The following is a 12,778-nucleotide window of genomic DNA, read 5'->3' on the forward strand; positions in this document are numbered from 1 at the left end:
GAAATAATTCATATAAGGATATACCTCCAGGTAAGCATCTTTCTTAAAAAATATGAGAGATATTTCAACTTACTAGTAAGCAACAGGAGTTAGGATTCATCATTGTGTTTTTCAGGATGGTTCACTTACTAAACTATGAATGTTATCTAAAGTTAGCCAGTGTTCTTCAAACACTATTTTGAATGGCTGTAAATTATCAGATAATTCAAAAGGTTTGTAGTGGGTATTTTGTTGTTGTTGTTGCTGTTTAATTGCTAAGTTGTATCTGACTCTTTTATGACCCCATGGACTATAGCCTGCGAGGATTCTCTGTCCATGGGATTTCCCAGGCAAGAATACTGAAATGGGGTGCCATTTCCTTCTCCAGGGAATCTTCCTGACCCAGGGATTCAACTCGTGTCTCAAACTCATGTCTCCTGCATTGACATTTAGGTGCTTGCTTATTCTTACCATTATATGTCTTCAGTGAATATTCTTGAACTAACTTTAGCCATATCTTTGAACCTTTGAATAAACACCTACAAAGAAAATACTTGAGGCAAAAATTTGGCCATTCTTCAGGCTCTTGATTTAACACTGAACGTACTTCCATTAGCAAGATATGTGAGTGCTCCTATAACAACCAACTCTGGTTCAGTATTCTTGTAAGTTCCTCTATTTTCTCATTTACAGTTACGGGGAATTTAAAAGTTGAAGTATTCAAGTAATGCAAAATGAGTTCAGACCAATAAGATCAAAGGAAGTACAAGTTGAATTCCATTACTTCTGTAAATTGTGATTTTAAAAAAAAATCATGATACCAGGTTGCCCACCAATCCAAAGATTGTTCTGACATTTTCCCCAAGATAAAAACATATCCTAAAGTGAGAGTGAAGGCAGGATTGGAGTACGATGTCATGGAAGATGTTCATGTGTCTTTGCTTTTTCCACCCTGTGCCCCAGTCCTGGTTACAAAACTTTATTAGTAACAGATAAAGAATATAGCATGGGATAATGTCATAACCAATGACTAAGAACTATGTATTGATCACAAAATAACAAATCTCTAACTTTAATAAAAAAGGTAAGAATTTTTATAGATATCTTGCACATTTTATAGATGATAATTGACCTTGCATTTGCTATTTTGAGTTTCTTTATTAGTATGGATAAATATTTATTTGAAATCATATATTTTGAGTTTCTTTTGTGAATTATGTACTCATTTCCACTATGAAAAAGGTACAAAATTTTTCTTAAACTTTCTGGTTTCTTCTGTCTTATGGATTATTTATAAGTTTTTGGTTTTAATTTGTTTTGTTTTCTAAAACTTTGGATAATTTTAATTAAAAAATTTTGTTAGTATTTAATGCTGTTGATAACTAATTTAATTCACTGTTGTCAGCAATACTATTTTATATTATATATTATGAAAAATAATAATAAGGAAACCTAATTTAGCATGAAAGAATTGAAAAATAAGGGAGAAGTATATTAGATTGAGAATTTTGAAAAATGAGCATTAAACTCTTGCCTTCGCCCAAATTAAAAGGTAAGATAGACGTGAAATTTAGACAAATACTATTTTTCATTGTTAATTTGACATCAAGATAAACTAGTTGATAGGGAAATAAATTTCAAGTCTGTTGCCATTTCTTGCTCAGATAGTAACAGTCATATCTTTAGCAATCAATAGTAAAATAAGCAAGGCTCAGGAAAGCTGATGTAACCAACATGGGGATTAGGAACAAATATTCCTCAGGCGTGGGGAGTCTTGTCTGTCAGAGACCAAAGCTGAGTGCTGAGAAGTTATGTAATTTTCAATGCTATTCAATACATTGAAACAAGAAACAAAAAATAGCCTACTTTAGCTAAAAAGAAAAAGCAGACAAACCTCTTGACAGCTTTTGTATTTTAATAACTTCTGCCACGTTAATGCAGTAAATACAGAGATCAACCTAAGGAAGACATCACATTATCATAACGTATGTACTGTTGGATTCCAAAGGTGACTACAAATTATATTAGAATATAATGTTAAAAAGGATTAGAGCCAATTTTATGATAGAGGTCTATGTATCTGTGTGATAAATGAACTTTGAACTTTCAATAAGTGTAGATAAGATAATTTTTCCCCAAAATATTTTATTACATCAATAAAGTGTTATAAAATGTATGATGTCTTAAAATTAAGGAAATAAGGTTTCATTAAGAATTAAATTAGACTGTTAGTAATGTGGGTATTTGGGGTATTAAAAGTACCATCCCTATTTTCTTTGTCCTCCGATTTATTTTCAAGGTTGCTTTAAACTGTGTGTTTATTATTAGCAGAATAGATCTGGATTTCATCTGGAAACTAATCTAACAAGCTGTATTTTTTAATGGGGAAATATTAGTCTTTTCCACTTAGCATAGCAGTTGATATTTTTGATCGGTATTTTTATGTCATCAAAATTATTTCCATTAGCTATTTTTACTTATAGTTTCATTCATTCTTTTAATTTTTATTTAATCAGTTTACTTTTTCTTTTATGAAAATTCAATTGCAAATTTTCAGTCCATTTCCTGTTCTTACTCACAATCAAACTCACATTATTGCACTTTACCAAAATCAGGTAACAAAACTTCCTTTTTACAGGGTGTTTTACTTGCTATTGTACTCTGTCCTCAATCTGACCAAAGTAATATGTACTCTATGAACCCACTATATCCCGGCTATTTATTAGGTTTTCTTTCAGTAAATTTTTATAAGAATCCTTATTATCTTTTATATTACACATTCATAATCATAATCATTATTCATTTGAATTTACATATTGCAGAATTTATTGTCCACGACATTGTTACACCTCCATCTCATTTTCCCTTGTTGACATCTGTCTTCTAAATTCATTATTATTTGATTCAGGAGGTATCTTGAATGCTTTCTTCACAGAATGTATGGGTGACCTACTCTTTGAATCCATGTTTTTATAAATGTTTTCAGATTTATTTGTCTGGTTAGAGAATTACCTCAGTGACTTACACATAGTACTTTACAGTCTCTCAATTACGTTAGCAAGATTCTGATGCTATTCTAATTGTTTTCTTTGTAAACTGGTAAATTCTTTAGCAACTGAGAGCTTGTTACTGAACCAAACTTAGATCTGCTTACCTAAAGTGCAGCAAAGCCGATCTACTAACTTATGGTGAAAGAAAGTACAGCATTTATTGAAGGGCACCAACCAAGGAGAAAACCATGTACAGCAGATTCTCTAAACTAGCATGATTTAACCCATCTCAGCTTTAATTTTCTAGTAAGTAGAATAAGGATCATATCAATCACTGTGTTATTATAATAAATAAACTAAAATGAGCCATCTAACAGAATACTTGAAAAATATTTTCTCTCTTCTTTAAGATTATGAGGTACAAATCATGCTGATCTAGTTTTTAATATAAGTCCACAATAAACAAGTAACTAGCCATCAACCATAGGTTAGTTGAGTGCTAAGTAAGCTTCCAGAAAACATATTGAGAGGAGATATTTCTGGCATATGTTTTCGGGAAGCTTAGCACTCAACTAACCTATGGTTGATGGTTATGCGTTACGTTAAAGCCCTATGTAGTTTTCTGATAGGCTGGACTGAATCACGTGAAACCCCAAGGAATTTTCTAGTCAACACTGAGACCAAACACAGGTTAAGAGACTCCCTTAGTCCTTTTTACCTACTCTCACATCCTAAGGAAGCAAACTCAAGTAAGTAGATGCATACAAAAACACAGCAACAACAACAGCAACAACGGAAGAAAGAAAAAAGAACAGCAAGGGAGTGTGATAATGCCAAGGCAGAGTTCATTGAAACTACTGAGATCAGAGCAGGAGGAGTCAGGAGAAAGGATCCATCTAGAGATGAGTGCAAAGGAGACAGCAAGCTTGCCACCTGCACTGCTGCTGCTGCTGCTGCTGCTAAGTCGCTTCAGTCGTGTCCGACTCTGTGCGACCCCATAGACGGCAGCCCACCAGCCTCCCCCGTCCCTGGGATTCTCCAGGCAAAAACACTGGAGTGGGTTGCCATTTCCTTCTCCAATGCATGAAAGTGAAAAGTGAAAGTGAAGTCGCTCGGTCATGTCCGACTCTTAGCAACCCCGTGAACTGCATGCAGCCTCCCAGGCTCCTCCGTCCATGGGATTTTCCAGGCTAGAGTGCTGGAGGCAGTAATTGCCAGACTCCTGCTTCTGACCCATCCTCTAGAAGAAAAGTAGGGAGTCTTTAGCTCCAGCTTGTGATTAAGCAAGTTATGGCTTCACTGTTGAGTACCCAGTTATGGATACTCCCATCCAGATGTCCTAATGGCAACTCAGTCTCCCCCGTCCAAAAATGAACTTGCTCTTAGCCACAAAGCTTCTCCTCCTATGCTTCTCTCTGTCCTCGTGAATCAATATACCCGCCAGATCCCTCCAAATCAGAACCTGCGGATCATCCTTGCTTCCTCTGTCCAACTAACTCATATCCAGTTAGTCTCCAAGCCACACTAATAATTTAAAATTATTTTACTGTGAAAAATTTTGAAGTCACATAAGTAAAAAAAAGAATATGAAGATCAGATGGTAGTCATCCAGATGACAGTTTCCAGTGTATGCCTAATCTAGCTGAATCCTACCCACTTTCCTTTCTGTCCCCAGATGACTGACTTTTAACACTTAAACATGTCTGATCTAACCACTTTACTAATTTCTTCTTGACCATGTTTTTTTTTTCATGTCTTCAGTGTTTTAGCAGATTTACCTGGGTCTTACCTCATTTCCTTATGTTTCAAAAATTGTTTTGAGATCAAATCAAATAGAATTTCTCTACTACATAAAATCTGCTGATGTTCATCCTTTACCCACTGAATTTAGTCCAAAATGTTTAGCAAGCATTTTCCCACTTTAGACCATACATATCTGCATAGAATCTTGCCCTACAGTCTCTACCATCATACCCAGTGTTCCACAAATATGTTCTTTATTCGCTGTTCAACCCTTTTGCAACCCCATGGACTGTAGCCTGCCAGGCTCCTCTGTCCATGGGATTTCCCAGGCAAAAATACAGGAGTGGGTTGCCGTTTCCTTCTCCAGGGGATTTTCCCAAACCCGGGATCGAACCCACCTTTCTTGATTCTCGTGAATTGGTAGAGATTTTTAAACACTGAGCCACCTGGGCAGCCTAATAGTTGTTCTCTTCTGCAGGCTTCAGGCATTTGCGTGAGTTCTTTCCTTCTTCTGAATGGATTGTTGGAGCCCCTTTTGTTTGTGTTAATTCTTATACTTCAATGCTTGGCTTAATCATCTGTTGCTTTTCTAAACCTTCTCTGAGAATAACCTTCCCCCTTTTATCCTGAAAACTTGCTAAGGAAACCATTGCTCCTCTGAGTTATCAGTATACGGCTAAATACCTTGTTAATTTGCTATATATAACACATGCTAATAATTTGAGGTTTTATCTGTCTGCTCCAGCAGCCATGGATCGTGTTGTTATATGTTAGGTGTGTGTCTTTGTTCTTGTAGTGCTCAGCTTGCTGTGTTAAACATGAGCCAGTAAGAATTTCTGCTGAAAGAATGCCAAATATTTCTCCTTATTAACATTTTTTGATCATTTTTAAATAATGTGTCTTCTCTATAATTGTGTTAAAATGAATTTTTCAAGTGACATCCTAACCTAAATATTTATTTTATAATCCCACAAGAAATTAGATATAGCATCACAGAGAGTGACTAAACTGATATATTGATATAAACAATGAAGATAAGAGTACAAAAGAAACAGTTGTATATTTTCTTATATTATACTCATTCATATAAGTTTTCTCCTTGAAACTTAATTTTTGTTATGTTAGACACTGGAAGTTTAAAGCTATTTAAATAATTCAAATTTATATATTACTTCACAAAGATAATTTTTTGCCCATCTCTACTCTCTTGGGGGAAGAGAAGAGGTTACTTTCAGATAAGTGGTATTTCAACGAACAAGATTGGAATCAGACCATTTAGGGAATTCGCCTATATCATATATCCAGCCCAGAAGATTGGGAGATAGATTAGAAACTGTTTTTATTTCCAAATTCTTGATAAGAATAAGAGGTCAAGTGCTCAAGACTACATAGTAGGGAGAAACACAAAAATCAGTGTGAATCTTTGTTTTTTATTTGGTTTTGTTTTTTTCTTCTGGTTAATGTGTTACCCAAAACTTGAAAATAAATTGAAATCAAATAATATATTGGTACATTAATTTGTTTTCAGAAACAATCAGGTGGTATAAAGTGGCTCATTTTCTTGGACTCTGACCAATAACTCAGACCTAGTGAATTCTTTTCCTCTGTATTTTTGCATATCATTTTTGCAGCTATAGACCACAGGGGATGCAATCTTCATCATTTTCTATATTACCAATAACTGATCCGAGAGCACAATTCCTTTTAAAGTTAATATAAACTTTTCCCAGTATGCTGTGAAAAGAGTCAAATTTTGAGATAAAAATTGAAACTTTTATTTTAATAAGAACTCAATTACATGCTTCTATGTTAACTTGCTTTAGAATGTGAACTCTGACAGCAGGGCACAGATCCTGACTTTTTGATTAATTTTTACTTATTTCCCAATGTGGACATATTCACATTTGGGAACTGGGAAGTTCCATAAATATTTGAGTAACTGAATGATTGAGTCAAATCCAATGTGTATGAAGTAGTTTTCTTCAAGTTGATTTAGATACTTCTATGTCAATTTGTGACATGCTCTCAGGTAATTTTAATAAACTAGTCTAATTTATTTTGAAGGAATTTATAGACACATATGTTTTCTTTCTGAGTATATGTGTGCATATAGTCATCTAAAGTTATACAACACATCCGTGTACAGAATAGATAAATTAATAATTAATACACACATGTTAATAAAGTATTAACTCTTCAACATTTTATATGATGGCCTTTCTATTTCTCTTACTTTATTATCATATTTTCAGCAAATTTACTTAACTCCCTTAACATTTATATGCTTTAATTTAGGGGTGACAAATGCCTAGCCAAATGCTAAATCTGAAAAAAAAATTTAAATATGATTTTCAAATTTTTGAAAATTTAAATCCTTTAGGAGATTTGTGTGCTTCCCTGTATCATAAGCCATACTTCCTTCTATTGTCTGGCTCCTGATGGAGTCAGACTTTAAGTCACTCACCTGCCTGGCCTAACCAAGCTTCTGAGAACTCAGTCTTTGTCTTTACATGTCTCCAAGTTGTTGGCCTCTAAAGAAAGAAAGAAAGAGAAGTGGCTCAGTCGTGTCCAACTCTTTGTGACCCCATGGACTGTAGCCTACCAGGTTCCTTCATCCATGGGATTTTTCAGGCGAGAGTACTGAAATGGGTTGCCATTTCTTTCTCCAGAGGATCTTCCCGAACCAAGGATCAAACCCAGGTCTCCTGTATTGGAGGCAAATGCTTTATCGTCTGAGCCACCAGGGAAGCTTCTAGGGGGAGCTCAAAACTCTTCTCTTGGTACTCTAGCTTTTTACTCACTTTAAAGTAAATCAGACCACATACTGAAAATTAGAACTTTCAAGGAAACAATGGAATTGAACCCAAAATCAGAGAAGTGCCTATGGAGAAATGAAAAGAGGCCTGAAGTCTTAACATGAAGAACATACTAGGTGTGAGGCCTGGCCTAGCTTTTCCCTAGGCTTTGGAGAGAATGATCTTGCTTCTCATAGACTTGACGAGTTTTTCTTATTAACTGGTTATACACAAATGAAATGGTCCTGTGAGGAAAGTAGAGATTCAGGCCTATGTTCGGAGCAAAGAGCCTGCCACTTTTGTTGTAGAGACAGGCCTGCCTCAGGCCTAGGAAATGAATTTGACACAGGGTCCTACAGTTCACTGTAGGAGATAGGCCTGAATTGAAGGTCATTCTGAGAGTAATAAAGGTGTTACACTTGTTAAGCTTGGAACCTCATGGGTAACAGTCAAGGTCAGGTCTCAAATATTTGACAGTCTATTTCAGAGATATATTATAAGTAAATTGTATTTTTTTTTCTATGTCAAAATGAAATAATATCATTTTATTGATGTTTTCAATGACTTTTAAGAACATGGAATATTTTTTAGCAAAATAAAGTTAATATTAAAACTTTAAAATAAAGTACTATGTAAAGCCATATGCAAAAGAAGTGGAGAGTCTACATAATCTGAATTATCTTTAAAATGGAGGTGCCTCAAAGAATGAGTGGTTATCTTCATGTAATAAAATTACAAATAGGTTTTATTTTCTTTTTTCCAGTGGCTTTTCAATAAATTATCATGAACTGTATTATTGGAATTTGTAAAAATGTTATAAGGAAACAAATTTTGATCTTTCTTCTTTGTATTTAGTATGGATATATTCTATCCATATACTAATGGAATTTGTACTTTTTGAGATCTTTCTTATAGATTCTTTAAGGATATAGTTTTTATTATACATATCTAAGGATAAGCAAGTTAAACTTATTTTCAGACTTTGGAAGCTCACTTCTTCATGAGAAGGGATAAGTCTCTGTCACTTATGAAGGACTTATGTTACATATTAAAGGCCAAGTAGCTATTAAGAATTTTAAGTGGAGTGTAACTGGATCATATTTCTAGTAACTTAAATAATAATAAGAGTATATAGAAAATAGTATACCTGTATATCGCATACTACATGCTAGGCACTGCTGTAAGAACCATCTGCTCATGAACTCCTTGTAATCTCTTAACAACCTTTTGAGGTGGTCACAATGTATTTCCATTTTATGGTAATCTTCCTATCACAGTGTCTGCTGCTAAGTCACTTCAGTCGTGTCCGACTCTGTGCGACCCCATAGAGGGCAGCCCACCAGGCTCCCCTGTCCCTGGGATTCTCCAGGCAAGAACACTGGAGTGGGTTGCCATTTCCTTCTCCAGTGCATGAAAGTGAAAAGTGAAACTGCAGTCGCTCAGTCGTGCCCGACCCTCAGGGACCCCATGGACTGCAGCCTTCCAGGCTCCTCCATCCATGGGATTTTCCAGGCAAGAGTACTGGAGTGGGGTGCCATTGCCTTCTCCGATCACAGTGTCTAGCACACAACAAACACTTGATAAATAATAGCTATTATGAACTCTTTTTATAGGATAGTACTTAAGAATGAGATCTCTTTCACGGTCAGAATACCTAAGGCTTTAGTCAAAATTTGCCACTTATCTGTGTGCCATTGATCACGTTAATCTAGCTTTTTATACTTTAGGTTTTTTTATTTGAAAATAGCAATAATGCCTGCCTCATAGGCACGTTGTATATGTATATGAGCCCTCCTCCAGGGGATCATCCCGACCCAGGGATGTAACCCACGTCTCCTGTGGCTCCTGCATTGCAGGCAGATTCTTCACCGCTGAGCCTCTAGGGAAGCACCAGGCTACAGTCCATAGGGTCGCAGGGAGTCGGACACGACTGAAGCAACCAAGCACGTAGTTGTGAAGGAATAAGTATGGCAGAGAACTTCGGCTGTTCACAATGTCTTCTTTCTTATTCCGCACAGCTGGCCTACAGCTATCAGCTTCCCTGTGGTCAGGTGTGGACATTTGAATGAATTCTGGTAAATAGAATGTGGATAAAAGTGACGGGTGCCATTTATAGCTGTGGCTTATTACTCTCTTATGCTCTGTTTGAACCCAGCTCCCCACCAGGATGAATATAGACAGTGTGGAGGCCCGATGGGGGTGGTGGAGCCATTAGATGAAGCAAGTCTGGGTCCTTGAACCATTATGGAAGAAGCTACACCATCAACCTGAACACTAATCTTGGCTTCTGACTAGAGCAGCAAATAATCTTTTATTGTGTTGAATTGTTACATGTTTGGGTATATTTGTAGCAGTTGGCCTATTATAAATAATATACTAAGTCAAAGTGATAAAACATATAGATAATAAAATAAAATTATGTAATAGAGCCTCATCAGTTGAATATCTTTAAAAAAAAAAAATAGGGTTTCTAAATCTTACCTGCTGTGACCATAGTAGTAATTTTTGAAAAAAAAAGAGGACTTCATATTTAGTTGTCTGTCATATGGTAGGTAACTTCTGTACTTATATCTGTAATGTTTGAAAAGGACTAAGTGGAAATAAAATTTAAGTGAGAGACAGACTACAAATAAAGTTTCTATTTTTCTTCTGAAATCTCTATCTCAATATCTTGTCCTCTCTCAAAATAGACCCATAATCGTCAGATACATTCTGGCCTTATATATTTGCTTTGTAAAATTATCCTTGCAGAGGCAACAGGATGGAGCAGCAAACAGGCTTTGGACCAGACTACTAGGCTCTAACTAATTAGCTCTAACTAAAGTGACCTTGACAAGTTAACATTTTTTCTCTATGGCTTATTTTCCTCATCAGTTAAAGAGAGTAATAACGGCACCTGCTTCCTGGAATGTATGTGAACAACAAGTGAAGTAATATTTATAAAATATTTAGGAAAATCTCCAACTCTTAGTTATCAATATATGTGTTCAATAACCTGTGTATAAATTAAATGTTATATAAATCATTCTTTAAAAATAAATTAACCTTGTGCTGTGCTTAGTCAAATCTGACTCTTTGCAACCCCATGGACTGCATCCTGCCAGGCTCCTCTGTCCATGGGGATTCTCCAGGCAAGAATACTGGAGTGGGTTGCCATGCCTTCCTCCAGGGGATCTTCCCACCCTAGGGATAGAACCCAGGTCTCCTGCATTGCAGGAAGATTCTTTGCTGTCTGAGCCACCAAGGAAGCCCAAAAATATTGGCGTGGGTAGCCTATCCCTTCTCCAGGGGATCTTCCCGCCCCAGGAACTGAACTGGCGTCTCCTGCATTGCAGGCGGATTCTTTACCAGCTGAGTTACCGGGGAAGCCCCCAAATTAACCTTGGTTTGATTAAAATGGAGAATAAAAATTCAAGACATTTTCCAAACTCAATTCATACAACTGTTCCCCTATGACTTCTCCCTGGGTCCACTGATTAGGCTTCCCTCAGCCTTCAGAAATATCTCAGTCACCCTTATGTTTGAATGTTTGCCCCTGATTTTACCTTCCTTTTAATTACTTTGCTTCTCTCTGTCTAATCAGTACTTATCTATCTTGGAGACTAGCCAGTTTGGGTCTATTAGTCCCCTAGGGCTGCAGTAAGAAATTAGCACAAACTCCGTGATTTGAAACAACACAGGTTTGTCCTCTCTAGTTCTGGAAAGAAGTCTGACATCCTGGGGTTGGAAGCTCCACACTCTCTGTAGGGCCTAGAGAAGAATCTTTGCTTATGTCTTTCTAGCTTCTAGCTAGCTGTCCTTGGGACTCCTTGGCTTGCATCTACATTACTTCAGTCTCTGCCACTGTTTTCACATAGCCTTGTCCTCTGTGGCACCATTTCTGAATTTTCTAAGGACACCATTATATTATATTATAATGTATTATAAGGACACCACTCTTGGGCCCCACCAAATTTAGTATACTCTCATCTTAACTTGATTATATCTGCAAAAGCCCCATTTCCCAGTAAGGTCACACTCACAGATACTGGAGATTAGGACTTGAGTATATCTTTTTGGGACACACAGTTCAGCACATGAGGGGATCTAATGTCTCCTCCAACCAATCGTAGTTACTTCTGAGAACCATTTATTTTTTATTTCGTTCATTGGACAGGTAATATGAATCTGCTTTCTAATTAAAAAAAAAAAAGGTTTATGAACCTATGTATCTTCTCTGATAAATTACATTATAAGAATATAAGGGTAAGGGCTATGGATCATGATGTTATTTTTTTCTGTTTGTGTACTCTTTCATATATCACACAATGTATATGGTAACAAATACATATATTAACAAATGAAGGGATACAAACCTGATAACACAAAATTCTTCTGGAGAGTAAGTAACAAAAATAAATGATATATGCTTTAAAAAATCAATGCCTAATCTCTGATTTTTCATTTTTAACTTATGGTATGCTTTTGACTGATTATTGTGAATATTATTGTGACTGATTATTGACTGAGTATTGTGAGTTCACCAATAAGATATTCATTAACATTGTGATATTTAAATTTATGTAAACATTTGAAAAATAATCCAATAAAATTCAATAGCTATGTTTAGTGCTTTTGCAGTAAGAATTTCTACCTTGCTTTGTAACTTCAAAGGTTTTACATTTAAACAAGACTAATCAAGTATGTAATGTGAATTCTTATTATCAACTTTTCTTAGAAATAATATCACATACCTTATACTATTTAACAGGGAAAATTCCCCAAAACTGATGGAAAATGTTAGGAATTCATCTCAATTCTACAAAAATAATGTTTTAAATTGATATGTCCACAGATGATGATGAGTGTGGAAATTTAACGCAATCCTGTGGTGAAAATGCTAACTGTACGAACACACAGGGAAGTTATTACTGTATGTGTGCACCTGGTTTCAAATCCAGCAGCAACGAGGACAAGTTTATTACTAATGATGGAACCACCTGCATAGGTAAGTTCAGCTACCTATCTTAAAATTTGTACCTATCTTTTATTGCTTATACCTCCACAGATTAAATAATATCCAAGTCAAATTCTGTCGGTCGATTGTACCCCCATTGTTAATACTTTCAGAATCTTCATTAATTCTTTTAATTCTCCAATATGGTATCAGTTACTATGGTATATTTATCCAAGAATATAAGATGAAGAATATCAGTTTACCAAAAAAAAAATTGTGATGTTACGAGATCTAGCAAGGTGGCAAATAACAGAATAAATGCTTACACTTTAAAG

General features: G+C 35.7%; 1 protein-coding gene across 1 annotated transcript in view; it reads left to right on the forward strand.

Moving 5' to 3' along the window:
- The window catches only part of ADGRL4 (adhesion G protein-coupled receptor L4), a 133,433-nt gene that overhangs the window by 57,632 nt on the left and 63,023 nt on the right, over window positions 1-12,778 (forward strand). Inside the window, exon 3 of the mRNA XM_052637875.1 lies at window positions 12,342-12,494. Within this exon, the coding sequence (XP_052493835.1) occupies window positions 12,342-12,494 (153 nt within the window). The remainder of the gene's footprint in view (window positions 1-12,341; window positions 12,495-12,778) is intronic.

This window comes from Budorcas taxicolor, chromosome 3 (genome assembly GCF_023091745.1).
Source record: "Budorcas taxicolor isolate Tak-1 chromosome 3, Takin1.1, whole genome shotgun sequence".
NCBI classification, from domain to species: domain Eukaryota; kingdom Metazoa; phylum Chordata; class Mammalia; order Artiodactyla; family Bovidae; genus Budorcas; species Budorcas taxicolor.